Source organism: Myotis myotis, unplaced genomic scaffold, assembly GCF_014108235.1.
Source record: "Myotis myotis isolate mMyoMyo1 unplaced genomic scaffold, mMyoMyo1.p scaffold_m19_p_1, whole genome shotgun sequence".
In the NCBI taxonomy this organism is placed as follows: Eukaryota; Metazoa; Chordata; class Mammalia; order Chiroptera; family Vespertilionidae; genus Myotis; species Myotis myotis.
This window is the reverse complement of record NW_023416313.1, coordinates 203,038,214-203,061,441: the sequence shown is the minus strand read 5'-3', so window position 1 is coordinate 203,061,441 and position 23,228 is coordinate 203,038,214. Positions and strand designations below refer to the sequence as shown.

The 23,228-nt window shown below is 40.1% G+C and overlaps 3 protein-coding genes across 8 annotated transcripts in view; 1 reads left to right on the top strand and 2 right to left on the bottom strand.

The window, feature by feature from the left end:
- Nucleotides 1–2,443, bottom strand: part of ZNF410 (zinc finger protein 410) — a 40,414-nt gene extending 37,971 nt beyond the window's left edge. For all 5 annotated transcript variants that reach the window (XR_004968148.1, XR_004968149.1, XM_036312652.1 and 2 more), the window contains exon 1: nt 2,318–2,443. The gene's annotated coding sequence lies outside the window, so the exon portion shown is untranslated. The remainder of the gene's footprint in view (nt 1–2,317) is intronic.
- LOC118648923 (translation initiation factor IF-2-like) lies at nt 1,897–7,074 on the top strand. Its single transcript, XM_036295566.1, has 4 exons — nt 1,897–2,048; nt 2,083–2,809; nt 3,176–3,263; nt 6,829–7,074. Exons 1-3 carry the CDS (start codon nt 1,897–1,899, stop codon nt 3,227–3,229), a joined length of 933 nt encoding a protein of 310 aa, XP_036151459.1. The 3' UTR covers nt 3,230–3,263; nt 6,829–7,074.
- Nucleotides 5,224–19,536, bottom strand: PTGR2 (prostaglandin reductase 2). 2 transcript variants are annotated; one of them, XM_036312785.1, is made up of 10 exons: nt 19,503–19,536; nt 18,579–18,663; nt 17,354–17,472; nt 14,526–14,717; nt 12,773–12,943; nt 10,273–10,482; nt 9,360–9,481; nt 8,461–8,548; nt 7,648–7,687; nt 5,224–5,435 (listed from the first exon to the last, which is right to left on the bottom strand). In XM_036312785.1, exons 2-10 carry the CDS (start codon nt 18,613–18,615, stop codon nt 5,350–5,352), a joined length of 1,065 nt encoding a protein of 354 aa, XP_036168678.1. In that variant the 5' UTR covers nt 18,616–18,663; nt 19,503–19,536; the 3' UTR covers nt 5,224–5,349. The 2 variants fall into 2 exon arrangements, with proteins under 2 accessions (XP_036168678.1, XP_036168687.1); XM_036312794.1 differs by lacking the exon at nt 19,503–19,536 and adding an exon at nt 18,926–19,398.
- Nucleotides 19,537–23,228: the final 3,692 nt, after the last annotated feature.

The window sequence follows — 23,228 nt, the reverse complement described above, 5'->3', positions numbered from 1 at the left end:
TAAGAACTAGTCTTGTTCACTACTATGTTTCCCAGCACCTGGCAGAGCACTTTATGTAAGTCATAAGGAATTTAGGTTTTCCAGTGTCATTTCTGATACTGTGACGCTCTAAGGTTTTCTTTTTTTTTTTTTTTTTTTTTTATTAGTTAAGGTATTACAAATGTGTCCTCATCCCCCCCATTAACCCCCAACCTCCCCCCCACACACACTCATGCTCCCATCCCCCTGTTGTCCATGTTCTAAGGTTTTCTTTACTATGAGCTTAAAGGGCTTCCACACAAGGTTCCATGTAAGCACCTAGTAGGCACTGAATAACTATCTGTATAATAAATGAATGACATTGCAAATGATACCTAAATTTTTGTCTCTATTCCTGACCTCTTCTGAACTTCAAACTTTCATTTCTAACTAGCTTGCTACTATCTTCACATAGCTATCCAACAGCAACTCAACCTAACAATGTACTAAATCCAGATTATTATCTCCACCACCTAACCCGTTCTTCTTCCTGCAGCATTCATTTCAATTATTGCCCAATCTTCCTCCCACTCAGTTGCAAATTCTCCATCTTTAACAATCCCTTTCATCTTCCCTACTGAAATAATCCCAGTGGTTTCGATTCCCCCAAATGTATTCCTAGTGTAATGCCCTGTTTAGGTCTCTCATTATCTTCCAACTACAGTATTAAAATAGATTTCTATCTGGCCACCCAGCCCTTAAAATGCCCCTTTCCAATCCATCTTTTACACAACCACTCGAGTTACCTTTCCAAAACATAGAAATGTTTGTATTATTCCCCTTACTCAAAGCTCAGTGCCTCAGTAGTCAAACACCTAAGCATGGCATTTTAAATATTCTACATGTCTTCAGACACCAGCATCCACTATATTCCTTAATAAACTATTTACTGCAGGCCACACTAAATTCGCTATTAAATGAACACACTAACCTTTGTCAGTGCTCAAGGTCTTTGATTGGGCTAGGTCTTCAATCAGTAATAAACACCCCCAATCTAGATCTGATCTTGTGAAATCCTTCCCAGCCTTTAAAATTCAACTCAAATGCCATCTCATCCATTAAGACTCTGATCCTTTCCCTCCAGTCAGAACAAATCTGTCCTTACCTCCGTGTTTTCACAAAAACAGTTTAACCCCTCTTTCAGCAATTATTTCATTTCCCTTAGGGTGTTAGTTGTCTACATGGAAATTTTTCTCATTGGTTAGGTTTGAGTTTATTCACCCTTCTTTCCATTAACCTAGGACGACGCTGTGTACAAAGTAAACACTCAGGAAATATTTGCTGGATAAATAGGTAAGCTCTTTAATTTACAGAGAAAAAAGAAAAAGCCAAAAGCTAGAGATTATGTAACTTGCCAAAAATTAGGCATCTACTTCGATGTCAAACTTTAAAAACTAGAACCTAAATCTTCTGCTAGTTTAGTTGACTGTATACTCTGTCCACAACTAAGATAACACAAAGTGGAATTTCTTCCTTAACAACAAAATGTCCCTGACTTTATTTCAAAATGGTTTTTTTTTAAGGCTCTCTGAAAATACGCTGCAAGGACCTTTTGCCAAAGTGAGGAAGAAGTGCAAATTCTTAGGTCCCAAGTTAATAGTCTGTAACCTCCAAGTAGTGCCTAAATGCATTTCAGAGTCTCATGAGCAAGTGCAACAAACTTTAATAAACTAATTGTATCTGTTATCTGAAGAAACTACAGAGGATAAATTCAACCTGATAAATGCATCCAGGCTGTGCACACAGCCCACGGCCCACACCCCCCGCCTTGGAATGACAGGCGGCGCAGAACCCGCGGTCCAGCCCCTCCCAGTCGGCAGCCTTCCTTCTTCCAGACCCAGAAAGTAAGGGGCGTATGAAAGAAGGTGCAGCTCGGGGATGAACTATCCCGGGCAGAGTCCCTCTGGCATCACATTTCCCCAGGACGACGGCCTTCGTGTCGGGCGCCAGGTCCGCGGGCAGGCCCGGCTGCCAGTGCAGCCCGGCAGCCCCCGCCCACGGGACTCGCTGACTCCGGCTTTCTCGGGACGGTCTGGTTCCCACGTCCCGGCCCCCAAAACCAAGCAAAGGAGCCGAAACATCGGCCCCAAAACCCCGCGAGGGGAAGGGTCCACGCCGTGGGGCTTCAGACCGGCCGCTCCGGGCCCGCCAGGTCCCGCCGGGGTGCCTGAGGGGGGCGGTTTCCCTGTCCCCCCCGAGGGCGCCCTGGGCCCGAGCCCCCGAGGAGCTGGTCCTGGCTCCCTCCCTGTCGGGGACCGCCTCGCCCAGCAAGTGTGGCCCGGCCCGCCCTGGAGCTCACCTTACGTCCCCTGCAGCCGCCCGTGGGTCAATCGGTCCCAAATTCCGTCCACACACAGCGTCTTCCGGCTCCTGCCGGAAGCAGCTCGAGCGCGGGACAGGAAGTTTGGCCGCCCCCCACGCACACACCCACTTTCTTGCCTCCAGGCCGAGCGGGGGGCCGCCGGGCGCCCCGGTTTGCGACGCAGGGCTCCGCGCCCGGACCCAAGGCGCCGTGGTCTCCCACCTCCCACTCATTCTCTATCGGCCTTCGGGGCTCCGAGGTCTGCAAAGCCCGCAAAACGGGTCGGTTCATTCCCGCCGTGACGTCACCGCTTCCCTGCAGCGGCGGACGGGCCGTGGTACCTGTCGGCTGAGGTCTGTGCCAGCTACAATGGAGGCGAGAACGGTCACTGCTGACTTTCATCGGAGTTCTCAGCGAAGAGGATCGCGAAGCTTCACCTCCCCGGGAAGGGAACTGCAGAACCTACCTCTGCATTGTATGCCGAGCAGGGTAAGAATTGAGACTCGTGTAGTTAGAACTTTTTTTGGAATATGAATTCCCTAGCGTCTGGGTTCCACATACGGTGGGGCCTTAACTTACGAGTGTCCCGACTAACGAGTTTTTTGAGATACCAGCTGTCTCTCGGCTGATTTTTTGCATTGAGTTAATAGAGTAATTTGAGTTAACAAGCTCCTTAACGAGCTCGGTCTCAGAACGAATTAAACTCGTAAGTCAAAGCCCCACTGTATTTGGATGTAAAGAGCTCTCAGGTGTCCTGCCTGGGGGCTAGACCACTTGCGTTCCAGGCTGGATGCCACCACTTGTTAGAGCTTTATGAGTTTGACCGACTTCTTGAAATTACTAATTTTTTGATAGTGCTGCTTGCCAAACCATGAAGAACTCAACGAAGACAGTGGCAGTGGGAATTAAAGGAGTTCTCTAAGAAAGGCGCGTAAGATTAAAGGTAAGCCTTGAAGACAGGCATATAAATGGGTGAGAGAGTAGTAGTTTGAATATACAAATAAACTATGGTGATTTGCAAAACAAAGGAGAAACACAGTTCAGGGGAAGATAATTCCTCTTTAGATAAAGTGCGTTTATCCCAAGGGGATATTTACTTGGAGGTAAAGGTCCCAAACTCAGGTAAGAAAGAGGTCAAAAATAGAGATGTAGATTTGGGAGTTATCAACATACAGAGATTAAATGGCCCTGGAAAATTATATAAAACAAGAAAGAAGGCCACTAAAGACAACTGGAATGATTACTAACACAGTTTGAATCTACTTTCTATAAATGTTTTGTTTATACTATAAACAAAAGTATATTGCAGGAGCGGGGTGTAATGTGGAGGGTGTTAATGGGGCCAGGGAGAGGGGGATATGTATAATACTTTTACCAATAAGATAAGGTGTTTTTAAAAAGTATATTGCAGTGTATAAACAGGAGACCATAAACCAGCAGGACACTCGGAGAAAACTACCCCCAATTTTACTGTTTTATAGGGTTGATTACAAAACAAAACTCTTTTTATTCAAACCCCCTTTTTTTTTTTGTAGAATCACTGCTCTAATTTTTTCCTTTTTATTGAATTTGTTGGGGTGACACTGGTTAACAAAATTGACAGGTTTCAGATGCATAGTTCCACAACACATCACCTGTACAGTGTACTGTGCATTCACCACTCCAAGTCAAGTCTTCAACCATCACCATTTATCCCCCCCTATAGTTTCCTCAACCTCCCCCCACCCCAGCAAACTCTAATTTAGAGTTACATTTGTAGGTCTTGGACATTCATGTTTACCATCATTTGTTAATTTGCCCACTCAGTCCTAATATTCTGAACCTGTCTTTGTTGTCTCAATCCTTTTAAAAAATATTTTTTGCCGAAACCGGTTTGGCTCAGTGGATAGAGCGTCGGCTTGCGGACTGAAGGGTCCCAGGTTCGATTCCGGTCAAGGGCATGTACCTGGGCTGCGGGCACATCCCCAGTGGGGATGTGCAGTAGGCAGCTGATTGATGTTTCTAACTATCTCTCTCCCTTCCTCTCTGTAAAAAATCAATAAAATATTTAAAAATATATATATTTTTATTGATTTTTAGAGAGAGAGGAAGGAGGAAGAGACAGAAACGCCAATGATGAGAGAGAATCATCGACTGGCTGCCTCCTACACACCCACTGTTGGGAATGGTGCCTGCAAACCAGGCATGTGCCTAGTCAGAAATCAAACCCGCAACCTTTTGGTTCCGGGGTCGATGCTCAACCACTGAGACACACCAGCCAGGCTGTCTCAATCTTTTTAATCACCTAAAACTCCAAGTAATGTTTAAATCTATTTGCCCTGGAAATCTTGACAACTATTTGACAGTATGTGCCTGCTAACCTAAAATAAACATATGCTTTTATCAATAAATATTTTGAGTTCCTATACAGTAAATTATTTGGCATAACACAAATAGATCATCTTCTGTAGCAAATGTAGTCTCTCCATCAACCTAATCAACCTCTACTTATCTTCTCATACTAGTCCCAACACAGAGCTCTGAATTCCCCCAAACTCCAGACAAACACCCTGCCATTAAGTCCCTTTTCCATGTATAGAAAGGCCACCCCAATTTTCTTATGCCAAGTTTCAGTTCAAGAATTATGTAAAACTTTCCCAGTTCTATAAACATTTACTAAATGCCTTCTCAACCATTCCGTTTTCAATAAAAGTTATTAATTTTGAAAAGCTGTTTTGTATGAACCATTAATAGTTGTATCAAATCTCCAGTGGTTTCAGTATATATGATAAAAATATCGTATGTAATAGTTTTAGGAAAAGAAAGAAAAATAGATCATTTTGACTTCAACCTATTGTATGTAATACGTTGGATATAGAGTATATATATAATATTGAAGATATAGGAAAGACTTATTTTGCAACTAAGAAAATAATCACCTATTAGTACATTTAAGCCAAAAGCTATCTGTACTCTCAGGTGTTTTTTAATGTGTCTTGAAAGTCTTTGTGCAAAATGGAAAGAAATTTATATTTCCTTGATGAAGATGTTTATAGAGACTGCAAAGAGGTTTCTTCTGAAATGCAAACTATTTGCTTTCCAATATTACCTCCTGTCATCATGGACTGGAATGCAGCTAGAAAGAAAAAGAAAAAAAACTAAGTTATCTCAAAACATAAATGTCACTATCATACATATCGTTTGGTAGGTCAAACACAAGTAATTTGAAAAATTACTTCAATGATTTTAATATTAAGTATAGAAGAAAATTGTCATCAAAAGAAACCTCACATATACACTGGCAAAGTTACAGGGTAAACTAACCCAATCAGCATCTTAAAAATTGGCTTTACTCGCCAGGCTGGCGTGGCTCAGTGGTTGAGTGTAGACCTATGAATCAGGAGGTCACGTTCAGTTCCCGGTCAGGGCACATGCCTGGATTTCAGGCTCAATCCCCAATGTGGGGCATGCAGGAGGCAGCCAGTCAATTGATACTCTCTCATCATTGATGTTTCTATCTCTCCCTCCCTCTCTTCCTCTCTGAAATAAATAAAAATATATTTTTAAAAATTTTTTTACCCAAACTAGAAATGTTTAATTGGTGTCTATATCAACACTCATGGCTTACAGTCTGAAAACTAGAGGCAAGTAAGTTTGAAGGTAAAATATCAGCAAAACAAATCCTATATAATAAAAGGCTAATATGCAAATCGACCAAACGGCGGAATGACCAGTCGCTATGCCGCGAACTGACCATCAGGGGGCAGATGCTCAACGCAGGAGCTGCCTCCTGGTGGTCAGTGCACTCCTACAGGGGGAGCGCTGCTCAGCCAGAAGCCGGGCTCACGGCTGGTGAGCACAGCGGTGGTGGTAGGAGCCTCTCCCGCCTCTGCAGCTACGCTAAGGAATGTCCAGCTGACACGGGGAGCAGGCCTAAGCCATCAGTCAGACATCCCCTGAGGGCTCCTGGACTGCAAGAGGGTCAGGCCGGGCTGAGGGACCCCTCCCCCCGGAGTGCACAAATTTCATGCACCAGGCCTCTAGTTTCTATATAACAGTTAAAATGTCAGAAATCTAATCACAAAGTTTTACTAAGTGAAATACACATTATGCCAGAAAAATAAGTGAAATTATATTTCTGTTTGGTAAACTTAGTAACCAAATACATTAAATTTTTTTCTGAGAAAGAAAAAAGTTGTTTGATTAATCCCTTTTATTTTTAAAAATATGTTTTTATTGATTTCCCTACTGGGATTTGAGCCCACAACCTTTGACCTCCCCATTCATAGATCAACACCCAACCACTGAGCCACACCAGCCGAGCTAATCCTTTCTATTTAAACCAAACAAAAGAACCAGCAGCGGGTTGAGCATTGACCTATGAACCAGGAGGTCATATTTCGATTCTGGTCAGGGGATATGCCCGGGTTGTGGCTCGATCCCCAGTGCAGGAGGTAGCTGATCAGTGATTCTCTCTCATCATTGATGTTTCCATCTCTCTCTCCCTCTCCCTTCCTGTTGGGGTTCAGCCCCATCAGGTCCAGGGGTTCCCAAAGGTGTGGACGGAGTCAGCGAAGAAGGATGGACACGGAGGCAGCGTTCAGTTGATCAGCATACTAGCCAGGTTCTCTCGCCAGGTGTTCTAGCCAGGTTGTCTCTTTATTGTCCTGTTACATCTGTATTTACACCATTTGATCCTATAAGCATGCTTCTATAATCACATCATGGTATGTTTTGGGTCCTCCCTTGACCTACATTTCCTTGTTTCATGTCCATAGTTTCTTATCTGACCTTTGCCAAAAATCCCATCTCCATCTAGTTCTGTTGATTTTAATCCTATCCATTCTATTCCAAAGGTTAGGGCGTTTGTTATCTCCATTCCAAGGTCACTACTCTACTGTTCTGTTAAGCTACAAGGAAGTAACTGAAGGAGATTATCCTAAGTAAAGATTATGTAGTTTAAGCCTGGCACTTAGTTAAGGGGTTTTACTGATTTATTCCCTTCCTTAGTCCTGTTAATCCCTAACTCCAGGGAAAAATCCCCACCTGGGGAAACAACCTTTCTCGGAGAGGTGACCTTGGTTAAAACACACAGCGCTAAGAAGGGGAGCAAACATATTAAGAACAGTATGCCATATACACCAGGTCCCTTGAAACATATGCTGTACAGATGTTTCTTCCCTGCAGCGACTGTGTCAAGCAGCAAGGATGGACCGGCTTCCGGCACCTTCCTCTCTGAAATCAATAAAAATATTTAAAAGAAAAAAACACCAGAGAAATAGAAGCAAAAGAAAAAAGGTATTATTTGTGCTGAGCACATATATATAATAAATCTACATTCATCTTACCTCCCATGTTTTCTAATCCATTTGTCATAGTTTCTTTAATCTGTAAATCAAAATAGCTATACTTAGTATTCTTTAGACTTCAATGTTTCTAGTTAATAATTTTCATGTTTGCAAAAGACAGCAATACTGTTTAGCACTTTCTGTCTAAAAATAGATATTCTTAATTTCATGTAGGTAACCCAAAAAGGTTTCCTATCAATTAACTTTTTAAAATAAAATCCTATTTTCCCATTGTCTAATCTTCCACTGGTAACAGCACAAGCTATATACCCTCTTTTCCAAAAGCACATAAGCATACACATATAAACTTTGCCTATCATTTGCAGGTTTTAAGAACATGCTAGGTCAGGGTTTCTGGACCCCAGATTAATAACTCCTGATTTTAAAGCAAAGAGAAGAGATATATCAGAATGTTCTGGGAGGGCAGGAGAGACATATGGTAGTGGAGAGGTGGGGGTACTAGGCGGTGCTTATAAGATTTTTGAGAAAGCACAGCTTCTAACACGTAGAATTCCATATTAATATTTGTTAAATTAATGAGTATTAAAATTTAGGAAGGAAAATCTATTGATCTTACAACATAATCTAAGAAAAGTATAAGGTTAATAAAACTTCAGGTAAAGGGAATAATAAGAAAGGGCTTCTCAACCAGGAGGTTATATCGCCTGGGAGGCAAAGTTAATTTATAATATCCAGTACACTTCCCTTTTGTAGGAATTTTTATTATGAAACTAGTACATTGCTATAATAAATTCAAAAGCATGTCAAACAGCAGGAAGAATGTTATTGATAAAGAATAGAAGCAAATTCTACCTTTAGCTTTCCTTCTTTAAACCATTGACTCAGCTGTAGAATACCAGACTCAAATTTGTCCTTATAATTTAACACCATAAATCTTTCTCTGTATTGGGAAAGAAAAGAATAATGATCAGAGACCAGTGGGGGAATAAGAGTCCAAAATGAAATCATTCCACATCTCTATTATGTGTTAATATTTCAAACATTAGGACTTAATCACAGAGTCTGGCCAGATACAGTTTTAGGTGTAGAGACAGGGATAAGTGCAGTGGAGTTCTACTGTTTTGTCTATCCAGCATTTATGACCCCATTTGGTAATAGCTCTATGATTTTACTTTGTGGGTAACATCCTTTCCCTACCCTATGTAACCAAAGCCAAGCCAGTATGAGCCATAAAGTATCAGCGTTGGGACTTGATAAAACTGCAAGAAGAAAGCTGTTCTCTTTTTGCTTGGATTGCTAACCTGGTAAAATGTAAGACTAGAGGTAACAGCCATCCTCCTGCTGCTGCAAGAGGAGAGCCTGGGAGGGAGCACAGCCCAGAGGTGGAGAAAAACAGTCGTGATGCCACTATACAAACCCTTTATCCAGCCAGAGCTCAGCCAGTACTGTACTAATATTGGACTTCTCAATACATGAGCCAATAAATTTCCTTTGTACTTAAGCCAATGTGATTGAGTTTCTATTACTTGCAAAAAGACTTGCAAAAGATTTATAGAACAGATGCAATTTTTTAAAAGTTTTCTGCCAAAGAGCTAATTAACTAAAGCCTAAGTAGTGAATCAACTTAAATATATATATTTTCAAGTTTTATTTAATAAGAAAAAATTATACATGGAGAACAATGCATTCACATACACCTGTGATCTTTAAACCCCTTGAATCCGGTAAAAACAGGAAAAGATAGAACACACCTTGCAATGTTTCTTTCTTTCTGAATTGCCTCTACATCAGGAGGTAGTGGAGGAGGATAAGGCACATCTTTGTTGTACTGAGAAATTTGGCCACACAGGATGATGTGACTGTTTTTATTCATCTGTTCAGATAAAATAGGTGATTATACCCTAAGATATATGCCTTTCCCATATATGACTTTATGGCTGTCTCAAAGAAAGCCTCCTTGACCACTGAATTTAATCCTTTAGTGCCAATTAATATATTTCATTTTAAAGATTTACCCAGTATATGTATTTAAGAGTTTTAATAGGCTAGAAAATAAGTCCACTTCCAAAGAATTAGAGGTAAATAAGAATTTGGTAATCAGCAAAAGAATTACATTAATTGTTGCTGTCGTTGCTACTTTTAACAGTAATAGTAGCAGAGTATTTCTTTGTATTTAAATAATTTAACCTCAATTGCAAATAATTTTACCTATATTAAAGGACAATGCAGTGTTAATAGCTGATATTCACATTTTATAAAACTGTCAATAAAAACAGGTAAATACCTAATGAAAATCCATTCCCTACCCAAAGTCAGGGGCCATGGCTGAGTTGGTTCATGATAAGTTAGGAGTCAGAACTTCACCATCTGAACAATACAACTGTACTTTTCACAAAAATTAACTGCAGGTGAAAAATATAATAATGCTAGCAAAGAACTGAAACTGACGTTCATAGTGCAAATCTGTAAGTAAGTGGAAGTAGATATATCAGCAAGCTCTTCTGTTTCACTTAATTACAGTTGATCACTTGATCATCTTTAGTTTCTTTTTCTCAATAAACCCAACAATCTTATACAGTTTTTTTATCTCTTAGTATCAGGTAAAAATATATCACGTCAGATAAAACAGCATTCAGATTTATAAGAAACAAATCAACAAACTACCTGACTTATCACTGTGTTACTTATGTCACCGCCAACATTGTCAAAGTAAACATCCACACCAGCTGGGCATAGTTCCCGGAGCTGTTCTGCTACATTCTCTTTTTTATAATTAATTGCAGCATCAAAGCCCAGTTCTGAGGTCAAAATGAGGCACTTCTCATGTGTTCCACAAATTCCCACCACTCGGGAACAGCCCATCAAGTGACCAATCTAGGGGGGAAATTTTTGAAAATTAAACAACTTTCTATGTCATATTTACATTTTAAAATGTGAAAGCATGCAAGATATTATAAGTATATGAGAGTGTTCACCACAATTTAGGTTAGATTACAGGGCTTTCAGCTAAAAGTAATTTGAAATCAGAACAGAAAACATATAATGCCATTCTTAAAAACATTAAGATTGAATAAAATTAGACTTAGTTTGAATGTTAAAATTTCAGAATTTAAAGCTAATTTCATAAAAAGAATAGTCAGATCCCAAACATCACTAACTTGCAATTTATTATTTTTCAGTGGGATGGACCTTGAGCATATAGTATTATGTTAAGTGAAATAAGTCAGATAGAAAAGTGAGAATGTGATTTCACTCATGTGGTATATAAAGCAAAAAGCAACAAATTAACAAACAAAAATTCATAGACACAACAGAATGGTGGTTACTAGAAGGAAAAGAAGGTAAGGGGAGGACAAGGAGGGTAAAGGGGTCAAGTATATGGTGACAGAAGGAGACCAGACCAGATGGTGAGTGCACAATAGAGTACACAGATGTCATATAATAAAGTTGTACACCAGAAATTTATATAATGTTATTAAACAATGTCACTCCAATAAATTAAATTTTTTAAAAGTTTTAAAATATTTTTCAGGCCTGTGAGTAAAATCACTACTAAGAAAAAAATATTTTATTTCAGAGGTTTCATACTATAAAGGCTATTATTCATAAAAACAATCTTATATAATAAAGAGCTAATATGCAAATGGTTGTCACACACTCACAGCATCATGTTATAATGGCTCAAACGCTCAACACTGTACTTTTCAGGGGAATGGGGACCAGCCAGGCACAAATGAGCTCATGAGAGAAGAATGGGACCAGCCAGGCTGCGGCCCAGGAGAGGGACAGGCCGCCTGCCCTGCGGTCCTGGGTGCCAGCGCCTGCGGCTGCGGCCCAGGAAAAGCCACCTGCCCAGGGTCCCCTGTGGCTGTGACCGGTCCAGGTGAATCCGGCCCGGGTCCTGGGTGCCTGTGGCTGGCCAGAGAAGGGAATCCTGGGTCCCAAGTGTGGGGTGAGGCAGAGGCGGTTAGGGGCAATCAGGCAGGCAGGCAGAGGGGCTAGGGGAGATCAGGCAGGCAGGCAAGAGATTAGAAGCCAGCAGTCCCGGATTGTGAGAGGCAGTCGGACATCCCCTGAGGTATCCCGGATTGGAGAGGGTGCAGGCTGGGCTGAGGAACTCCCTCCCCCCAACCCATGTATGAATTTCATGCACCAGACCTCTAGTGCATTTTATAAAATTCTATCATAATATTTACTGTATTTGAAGACTTTTTTTTACAATATGTGTTTTTTTGTTAATCCTCACCTGAGGATATTTTTTTCCATTGATTTTAGAGAGGAAAGGAGAGGGAGAGATGGAGACAGAAACATCAGAAGCATCAATGTACGAGAGACACATCGATTGGTTGCCTCCTGCACTGGCCAGGGACTGAGTCTGCAACTGAGGTATATGCCCTTAACCAGAATAGAACACACAAACCTTCAGTCTGCAGGCTGAAATTCTAACCACTGAGCAAAACTGGCTAGGGCGAGTTTGTTTTTTATTTTTAGTTCATGAATTCCACATAGGTACTTTGATTTTCTTCCTTGGATCGTTCTAGCATTTCCTGTGTCTATTTTTGGTTAACAGAGAACAAGATACAAAAATCTACAACACTTTTCATATTATTATAAAGACAGTCTAAGCAGGTAATAATATATTTTCTACCAGAAATGTGCAAAATAATCATAAATTTGTTCAATTTTATATTTTAAATGATCCTATATAATAAAAGGATAATATGCAAATCGACCAAATGGCAGAACAACCTGTCGCTATGATGCACACTGAATACCAGGGGGCAGATGCTCAACACAGGAGCTGCCCCCTGGTGGTCAGTGCACTCCCAAAGGGGTAGCGCAACTCAGCCAGAAGCCAGGCTCACGGCTGGTGAGTGTAGCAGTGGTGGCGGGAGCCTCTCCCACCTCTGCAGCAGCACTAAGGATGTCAGACTGACGGCTTAGGCCCGCTCCCCGTGGGCTCCAGAACTGCGAAAGAGCGCAGGCTGGGCTGAGGGACCTCCCCCATTCCAGTGCACAAATGTCATGCACCAGGCCTCTAGTATATATATATATATATATATATATATATATATATATATATATATATACATATATATATATATCCAGAGATTCAATTATGACTACGTTTTTAGAAAATCAAATGATTCTCAGAAATTATTACCTGCCCAGCCAAGGATCCACAAGCACCAGCAGCCCCACTAACAACCATTGTCTGATTAGATCCAGGAGTTATATGACCTTTTTCCTGTATTCCAATCAAGGAAGTTAAACCAGGCATACCAATAGCTCCAAGAAAATATGAAATATGTCCATTCACGAGTTGCGGGTCTACCTAAAATGAAATGTATATCTTTTATTTGTATTTATTTATTTTGTCTAAATATATATCTTTAAAAAAAAAACCTAGGAATCCCAGTTTTAAGTCAACAAGGTAGCAACAACTTATTATAGGCTGAATCATGTCTTCCTGTGGACAAAAAAAGGGTTTCCACAGAAAGTAACCTCCCAGGGTGATCTGATCATAAATTCCTAACAGGGCAGGTCTTGGTGGGTGGTCACTCCCCAAACATATAACTTCTTTAGTAAAAGGTTTATTTTTGCCTTAAGTAAGCCTATCTTAGGTTACCATTCTTGTTAACTATCCTGTAATCCAATTGCTGCCTTTCTTTCTCCCTCCTGCATGTAATCTTCTTTATGTTTTCTTAATTTCAAAATGTATAAAAGAACATGTAAAACTTATTCTCCAGAATATCTAAGATCTTGCTTCCCAGCAACTGTCATCAGTTTGGCTCAAATACATTTTTTAAAATATATTTTTATTGATTTTAGAAAGGAAGGGAGAGGAAGAGAGAGACAGAAACATCAATGATGAGAGAAACCTTGATCGACTGCCTCCTGCACACCCCACACTGTATATCTGCAACCTGGGCATGTGCCCTGACCGGGAATTAAACCATGACCTCCTGGTTCATAGGTCGATGCTCAACCACTGAGCCATGCCAGTCAGGCTCAAATAAATTCTTATAAAAATTTTCTAGTCCCAGTCACGTGGCTCAGTGGTTGAGCATCAACCTATGAACCAGGAGGTCACAGTTCAATTCCTGGGCAGGGCACATGCCCGGGTCCCAGGCTCAATCCCCAGTGTGGGGTGTGCAGCTGATCAATGATCCTCTCTCATGTTTCTCTCCTCCCTACCTCTCTAAATCAATAAAAATATATTTTTATAAAATTCTCTACTGATTTGGACATTTCTTACATTGGCACTCCTAAAATTCATATGTTGAATACCTAACCCTTAATGTGACTACACAGGGGTGACAAAGGTAGGTTTACAGTTGTAAGTATGAAAAACACAGTTTATTCTTGTATTATTATTTTTTAATTATTGTGCTGTTTTCCATACTCATAACTATAAGCCTACTTTTGCCCCACCCTGTACATGAAGCTGCCAGTTTTTGCAGGTCAAAACAGAAAAATATTGGTAGTTTCACATGGTTCAACCTAACAGAAACCAAACTCAAGATTTCTGACACAAGATGGAATTTCAAGCTCAAACCAAAGGAATTTCTTAAGTGTCAATTTCTCAGGAAACTTTAAAGCATACAACTACAAGGGGCCTTTGGTTCTTAGTATAAAATATTTTTTGATGCTTATAGTTCAGGTTTTATTTTATATCTGTAAAATTTGAGAAATAAATTAAATATGGAAAACACCACCACTCACTGGTAATCTAAGAACTGTCATATATAGTTACAGCCAATAGTGGAAAAGGAACAAAGGCTTTCCACATTTTTGCAGATATCTAAAAGAAAATGTATGCTCCCCACCTCCCCTCCCCCTTATCAAACAACTGAAGACCAAAGGTACAAAATAAGAATTACAGTGGAGAAAAATACTTTTATATTATACATCACCTTTTCTAGGCTATTTCCATCCAGAATAACCTTGGTTTGCCAGGGCCAGTAGAAAGAAGTCACAAACTCGCCTTTAGTAAAATTTGTGTGTTTGCTTTCTTCTATAATCCCAATACCTCCTCCGTCAACCACTTGAGACAACTGCCAAGGTGCTAAATAATCAGACCCAGAATCTTCATTCATTTTACAGCGCTAAAAAAGAAAACACTGATTAGCAAATTCTGTCTAATAATACTGAACCAGTTTACCAATTTATCTAGTGACCTAAGGAAAGGTATATAAGTAATGTTAAGTACAGTGTTAATCAAACAAAATTTATCTTAATTTCTATCTTCCTTTCAGTTTTTTATTCTGGAAAAAAAAACTGTATCTTCTCTCTAACAAGTAAAGAAGTGCAATTCAAAAGAAATTTAAGGCTGAAACCGGTTTGGCTCAGTGGATAGAGCGTCGGCCTGCGGACTGAAAGGTCCTGGGTTTGATTCCGGTCAAGGGCATGTACCTTGGTTGCGGGCATATCCCCAGTAGGAGATGTGCAGGAGGCAGCTGATCGATGTTTCTCTCTCATCGATGTTTCTAACCCTCTATCTCTCTCCCTTCCTCTCTGTAAAAAATCAATAAAATATATTTTAAAAAAAGAAAATAAATTTAAGTATATTCTAAAGTGATGATAGTTCCACAATTTTGTGAATAGACTAAAAACCATGAATTGTACATTTAAATGTGTGAATTATATGATACGTGTATTATATTTCAATAAAGCTGTTAAAATTTTTAAACAATTTAAGTAATGTTACAGACATTATACTAACAAAATTAATTCAAACTACTGTGCCAGTGGTTTCAATGGATTTTGGCAAATTAAGTATACTTATATGTTGATGACAATATTATGAAACTGTCTACTTTTTATAGAAAACAAATTAGTATCATATAGACCAGTGGTTCTCAACCTTCCTAATGCCGCGACCCTTTAATACAGTTCCTCATGTTGTGGTGATCCCCAACCATAAAATTATTTTCATTGCTACTTCATAACTGTAGTTTTGCTACTGTTATGAATCGTAATGTAAATATCTGATATGCAGGATGTATTTTCATTGTTACAAATTGAAAATAATTAAAGCATAGTGATTAATCACCAAAACAATATGTAATTATATATGTGTTTTCCGATGGTCTTAGGCGACCCCTGTGAAAGGGTCGTTCGACCCCCAAAGGGGTCTCGACCCACAGGTTGAAAACCGCTGATATAGACCATAATGGTACTCATTTCTTTTGGCCTAGCAATTCCACTTCCCCAATGGAAATAACACATACAAAAATGAAACTATTTTTTCTTTTTATTGATTTCAGAAGGGGAGGGAGAGGGAAGGAGAGGAAGGTAGAGATAGAAACATCAATGATTAGAGTGAATCATTGATCTGCTGCTTCCTGCATGCCCCCTATGAGGGATCAAGCTCGAAACCCAGACATGTGCTCTGACTGGGAATTGAACTGTTACCTCCAAGTTCATAGGTCAACACTCAACCACTGAACAACACCGACCGGGCAAAACTATTTTTATACAGTTGTTTATCACCATCCCTTCTGAACTCCTCTTCCTAATTTCTAATACTACCTATTCCCAAAACATTTTTAAGCTTTCCCCAACTGTTCAATTTTCCACAATAAAACAATGATAGGGAAAACTTCAGACCAAGCACTACATCATACCCCTAACCTCAGGTGGATGTTCTCTTTATTCAGCCAAGAAAAAAATGCCACAATGACACCACAGCCTCCCATGAAACTATGCTAAAGACATCCTGGAAATTAGTGAAGGCTCTCTTCTTCTCTGTGGCTCACTCTTGCTTCTCTCATGAAGCCAAGAATTGGAGGCCTACAGTGTGGTCCAGGAGATGGAAAAGATGGAAACACTGCTTGATTAAGGGTGGTCTAGTTCAGTCAGAAAAGACCAAATAGGAATTGAAGCAGAAGCTTCTATAGGTATATGCTACACTTCTGCTTCTGTGTCCATCCCATGTATTTTTGGAAAGCAAGTGCAGCAGCCATTGGATATTGGCCAGACCAAGGACCTGACTCAAACAAGGCTAAGAGAAAAACAGAACCACCAATGTAATGATATTTCCACTAGTTTTTCATATAAAGATATGTATATAAAGTCACTTAAATATGAAATCAAAATAGTATATACACATTAAATATAACCACGTAAAATACTGTACACACATGGTGATTGAAATTAGTTGTGATTTTGGAATGATATAAAATTGCAATGATTTAATGTTCATTAGATTCCTTTTTTTTCATTTAAAGTTGTTTATGTTCTTTTTTTTTTTATAGAACAATTTCTAGTGAAGGCAAGTGATTAATTATAATTCCCAAGTGGAGTGGCACACCGTCCCATGCAGGGCCACCTGGGGAAAGAAGTGAGTTCCAGCCTTCCTTCCTTTAATTAATACTTAATAAGCACCATGCTAGTCCCTGGAGATGGAGTGATAAATAAGATCTTATAAACTGGATAAATTTGAGAGAATTTCCAATCCTAATTTACGATCTTCAAGCTTTACTTACTACTGGGCAGTAGTCTGGACATTTGGAAAGAACTGATAACTACATGTGCTACTATAATGGAAATCTTCCTTCTATAACATTCCTTAATAACACTAGTGAATAAAAACAAAGGCAATCTGTAATTCACAGGTATCAAAATATAATTGCTCAAATATTCGTTAATCATGAGGATTGCTCAATAAAATTTAGATGCAGCATTAAAAAATAGAAAAGTAAAATTAATTTTCACCAAGTCACAAAATCCTGACTCTTACCATGTAAGGATCCACAGAAAGGTAAAGAGTTCTGACTTGTACTTGTCCTTCATTGATATGATCTGGTAAATTTACTTCTTCTACTCGGAAATTTTCTGCCACTGGATTACCATTTTTTCCTAAAATATTAGGTAAAAATGTAAAGTAAAAAACTCATTGTCCTATATAATTATTTACTATTCTTTAAAAGGTCACTCTAGGTTCCAGAGCACTGTCTTTTAACTTGGGCATGAATAAATCTATATTATTTTGTAATTTCTCTGTAACTCAATATAAATTCTTCAAGTAGTTTTACTTGCTCTTCATTTTCTCCAAAAAGATCCTTTGGAATATTGCTGTCAACTTTAAGATTTCTTTTTTGAGATGACTAAAGGTAAATCACTTCATTTGTTTTAACATATAGGAAGATTTCAAAAATGAAAAATCATAGCCAGCTTTTTTAAATACTAGAAGCCCGGTGCACGACATTCGTGTATTGGAGGGGGGAGAGGGATCCCTCAGCCTGGCCTGCACCCACTCACAGTCCGGGACCCCTCTGGGGATGTCTGACTGGGGACATCCGCTGAGGGGTCCTTAGCGCTGCTGTGGAGGTGGGAGAGGGCTCCTGCCACCGCTGCTGCACTCACCAACTACAAGCCCAGCTTCTGGCTGATCTGCGCTCCCCCTGTGGGAGCGCACTGACCATGAGGGGGCAGCTCCTGTGTTGAGTGTCTGCCCCCTGGTGGTCAGTGCATGTCACTGCAACTGGTCGTTCTGCAGTTTGGTTGATTTGCATATTAGCCTTTTATTACATACTATTATGAAAAGGCAACAAAACCAAGGCAGCATGAGCCCAAACCTCTCAGGTTACTTCCATACCTGTTTCTATGACTCAGGTTGCAAGATCAGCACAGACATAAGTCAGTGCTGTTCACATCAAAAAAAAAGCAAATTTTAAGAACCAATGATATATACTATAAATAAAAAACAAAAGCCACATATTTGTAACATAATCTTTTAAATAATAATTCTGAAATACCTTATTTTTTTCAACAAATGGCCTTGATATCACTTGAGAAACTGAATAGTACATTGTTTAAAGAATTTCTTCTAATATTTCTGCTACTATTAATATCTTCCTACCTCAGTTTACCACATTGACATCATATGGATACCTTTGTTCCTCCATTTTCATTAATAATTATCAAAGACCATAGCTTTTCATTCATCACAGATAAATACATACCAGGTCGGGAATTCAGTACCACTCTTTGTACAATCATCACCTTGTTTGCACAGGGATCTCACAAGATTTCTGTATAAAGTAATTCCTATTGATATAAAACATTTTAAATCACAAGGAAGTTTGAAAATATTAAACAATTTAAAAATAAGAAAGCACATTTGTGGGGAGAAGACAAATCATATTTAGGATCCAGAAAAGATATAGTTCCCTGTCAGCGTTTGCCTCCTAAAACAAATATATGAAGAAGGACTAAGTCTAATTAGAATTTTTAATAGAAACAAGTTTGTTGAAGACTGAATGGGCAGAATGTTTTTGGCCTCAGAATGCAAACACATTCATCTTCATACCATCATTAGTAAGCCTCCTACTGAGGCTTGATTAAAAGGAAACAGCACGATATAGTCCTCCAGAGCTGGCCAGGTAATCCTTTGAGTCTTCTTGTTTCCTCCTTCCTCCTGCAAGACCCTTCCCTTCTCAGGGACCTCGCCTTCCTCTTGGGCTCCCACTACCCGTCACTCATGGAAACGACTAGGCACCTGCATCCGCAGCCCAGAGTTTCAAGCTGACTTCCCAGACCGTAAGCACCAGGAGGACAGGGATTTGTATCCGTTGGTCAATGATTTATGTCCAACCCCTATGCCTGGCACATGGTAGATACTCAAAAAAATGTGTTAAATAAACATCTCGGAGGCACCTTGGACACAAGTATGTCCAATCCTGAGGTTGCTTACTCCCCACAATTGTTTTTCAAAAAGACCTGCTTCTGCCCCTCCAGCATTCTTTATTCTAAGTCCTCGCTATAACGCCAGTAGCTCCAGGAGGAAGCCTTGAGGCCACCCTGGCCCCCAGATCTTCCCGCCCCCCGACGGCCCGACCCAACGGCAGGTCCCCCAGTCCCAGCGGCCGCCTCCGCTCCGCACTCACCGCCACCGAGCTCCGGAGGAAATATCGCGTGGTTTGGGCGCCAAGAGCGGCTGGCTGCGCGACTTCATCGCTCCGACCGCAGTACGCAGGCGCACGGCTAGACCTTTGCTCCAGGTCCTCCCAGGGAGGTGAGAGGCGGGGGAGGAGCAGAGCGAGGACAGTCACGAGTCCAGTCAAAGTGTATTAATAAATTAGCCGGACTGGCCGCCCCTACTCTTTGTCCACAAAGAGCAAATCGTGAGTTCACTTACTCGTTTGATGGATTCCTCCCTGAGCCTTGGGCTGGAAAATTGCAGTGAGAGAGGGGCCGTCAAGCCTCATGTTGTGGATGGAGAAACAGGTTCCGAGACCTGATATGATTGGACCACCCACCTTTCAGCCGGTTTGGGGGGGGGGGGGGGGGGGGGGGCGGGGGGGCAGTGCCGTGATTAAACCCGGCTCTGTAAGACTGCTGGCCCCGGGCCCTTTCCCATTGCTTTAAAGCAAGGCTCCCTTTTCTTTCTCAAAGAATCCCAAATTCCTCAAAGATGGATTACCCAGTGTGGGAGACTTCTCAATTTCATTAATTATTAATTGTTTCCTTTTGTGCTCAAGTGGGTTGAGCAAGGCTTATTCCCAGAGCAGCTTTGGAACCCCAGGGAACCTAAAACAGACTACCCTGATTAGGCAGGTGTAAAGAATTGCTTTTTACATTGCATTCATGTCAGAGCTAATAGTGCAGCACAAATTGTGGTATTCAGTAGCTGAAAAATAACTGGAATGATGAGCAAGGGGGTAAGAATCATTAAACAAGTTGAAGCTCCTAGTAGCTTCACCTCTGAAATTTTTACTTCTTTGAGAAAATTTCAGGAAAGAAGTAGGATTACACTACTTTGCAAATTCCTCTAGGCCAGATCTTATTTCTTTTATCAGTCTTGTACAAGTAGATCTTCAATACCTTTTGTTGTAATAACTTGAGCCAACTGATGAAAAAGAAATGCTCAGACTAAAAGTAATAGAGGAAAATAAAGGTAGTCTAAAATTTTCTTTTAGAACTTGATCTTAAAAGAAACAATCTTTCAAAGTAGAACGGAAACTGCAATATTAAATTAGTTTTGACTCTTGATTCTAGTGCCTGAGAACTCCTTGTATCAAGTGTGATTTTTCTTCCCAGAATGAATTCCCATACCAAAAAAAAAGCCAAAAAATGAGCATCATGCGGTATTTGTGACTTCAGGAGAGGAAAGAAACTTACCCAGAACTACCTAGCTAACCTCTCTCAAATTCCCAAACCTCAGAAGAAACTGTGTGAGATCATAATTTGTTGTTTTAAGCTGCTAAATTTTGGGGTAGCTGATTATGCAGTAATAAATAGCTAATATTCACACTAAAGAAGAATTAGTGTTCCTTGGAGAAATAATCTGATTTCAGATGAGCCTGGAACATCTATTTTTGCTGGAAATTAAGGAAGTTTTCAAAAAAAATGATGAGGCATATCACGGGACACAAAAGCCAGCTTGAAGAGGATCCTACTAGCTAACTCTGGAACAACTTGAACACCAAAATAATTATGATAATGATTTATAAACATTTAAAAAATGTTTATACCATGAATATATACCAATAATAACAGGTAGAATGGAGGGTTTTTTGCTTACAGTTGAACAATGTGGGTTTGAACTGTGTAGGTCAGGGGTGGGCAACCTTTTTGTGAGTGCGTGCCAAAACCAGCAAAATCTCTGACTCAAAATTCTTCTGCATGCCAACCCTAATTTTTTGAGAACATGTTACGCCTACTTGATATCTCTTAAGGTGTACATATGTGAAGAACCTGGAAGAAATAATAAAATTCATTCGATGCCCTAGCCGGTTTGGCTCACTGGATAGAACGTCGGCCTGGGGACTGAAGGGTCCTGGGTTTGATTCAGGTCAAGGGTATGTATCTTGGTTGCAGGCACATCCCCAGTAGGGGGTGTGCAGGAGGCAGCTGATTGATGCTTCTCTCTCATCGATGTTTTTAACTCTCTATCCCTCTCCCTTCCTCTCTGTAAAAAATCAATAAAATATATATTTTTAAAAAAATTCATTCGAGCAACAAAAACACAGTATATGATGATGAAAAAAACATTTATTTTTTAATGTATACATGTACACTGATAGTCCGACAGAAAACTTTATGACTCCGTTTGAAATTATCAGTGGGACTTTTGCTGCTGCATCACTGATGACAGAGACTTTACATCAGGTTTATATTTCGTGACCTTCAGAGATATGCACGAGCTACTACTTTCATCCATCAGGCTACTCCTATTATGAGACTTAACAAAAGTCATCACTGAGAACAAAGATTCACAAGCGTATGTGGATGAAAACATGGAGAGTAACGCTGTTGCAAAGTTTTTTAAACAGAAAAATCTTTCTGGAATGGCATTCCGAGTCCTCAATAGTTCGTTTTTGACACTTCTCTCTGGTACTCCTGTCTCTAATCGCTTTTTTTTCAATGTTTTCCAAGTCAACTCTAAGGTCAATAAATTTCTGCTTCCAAATTGAGCTACTCTGAAATTCAATCAACTGCATTTCAAAGTCAGCCATGTCTAGCCATGAAAACATTTGTAAGTTTAGTTCCTCCAGTTTCATGCTATCTGGAAACCACATGAATTTTGCTGTCTCTTCCAGGTCTCTGAATTTCGCAAATCTTGGGAAGAACTGCTCAATAGTTGACTCGATGATGTTTAAAAACAGCTTTTGAAGGCTTTGACAGTCTGTTCTGTCATCTGTTGGGAGGTCTTTGATGTGCCTCTTGAAGTCTGGGAAATATCTAAATCTCTTACCATCCACATCCCTCTTAAAGACTTCCAGTTTCTTTTCAAAAGCCTTTATGTAACCAGAGATCAAACCTGCAACCTTGGCATATCAGGATGATGCTCTAACCAACTAAGCTGCCTAGCCAGAGCTGGATGTTTCTTATATTATTCTATAAACTTCCTGTATTTATAAAATATCTCATGGTTGAAAAAAAACCCATTAAATACCAGCTATATTGTTTTAAGGAGGACAAAAGAGTTACATGTCGCCCTAGCTGGTTTGGCTCAATGGGTATAGCGTTGGCCTGCGGACTGAAGGGTCCCAGGTTCGATTATGGCCAAGGGCACATGCCTGGGCTGCAGGCTCGATCCCCAGTAAGGGGCATGCAGGAGGCAGCCGATCAATGATTCTCTCTCATCATTGATGTTTCTATCTCTCCCTCTCCCTTCCTCTCTAAGATCAATAAAATATATTTTTAAAAAAAGGGGGGGGAGGGTTACATGTCAAAGAAAAGGTTCAGGTTGTCTTTTGAAGCACACAAGCATCTATGAAGAATTGAGATTTTTATTCCACTCTGGTCTTATCTAAGGAACTCAGAGACTTTGTATGGTTAATGTGCTTTGTATGGTTTTTGTTAAAAACCCTTTATTTTTCTTAAACTTTTTCAGAGAAAAACTAAGACTTCACACAGTGAATCATTGTGTTGGAAGACAAGTTGAGGGATCTATTAGTGTCAACAGAAATTATGAAAGACTTTAAAGTGAGTACTAAAGGTTACTGGGTGTCCAATCTAGCAGATTAAGTGTGCTTTCACTGACTTTGAGCTATTTTACAACTCTGTGTGTTGCAAAAAACCTGATAGTAGGCTCTAGCCAGTTTGGCTCAGTGGACAGAGTGTCAGCCTGAGGACTGAGGGATCATGGGTTCGATTCCGGTCAAGGG

What these genes read in the sequence shown, in the direction of transcription:
- PTGR2 (XM_036312785.1), bottom strand. Translation starts at nt 18,615, where the DNA reads ATGATTGTACAAAGAGTGGTACTGAATTCCCGACCTG. An exon ending in GGTACTGAATTCCCGACCTG is followed by an intron (nt 17,473 to 18,578) that starts GTATGTATTTAT and finishes CTAATATTTTAG; the next exon opens with GAAAAAATGGTAATCCAGTG. An exon ending in TGGATTAGAAAACATGGGAG is followed by an intron (nt 5,436 to 7,647) that starts GTAAGATGAATG and finishes TTTTCTTTCTAG; the next exon opens with CTGCATTCCAGTCCATGATG.
- LOC118648923 (XM_036295566.1), top strand. Translation starts at nt 1,897, where the DNA reads ATGAACTATCCCGGGCAGAGTCCCTCTGGCATCACATTTCCCCAGGAC. An exon ending in ACTCCGGCTTTCTCGGGACG is followed by an intron (nt 2,049 to 2,082) that starts GTCTGGTTCCCA and finishes CCCAAAACCAAG; the next exon opens with CAAAGGAGCCGAAACATCGG. An exon ending in TGCATTGTATGCCGAGCAGG is followed by an intron (nt 2,810 to 3,175) that starts GTAAGAATTGAG and finishes ATTTTTTGATAG; the next exon opens with TGCTGCTTGCCAAACCATGA.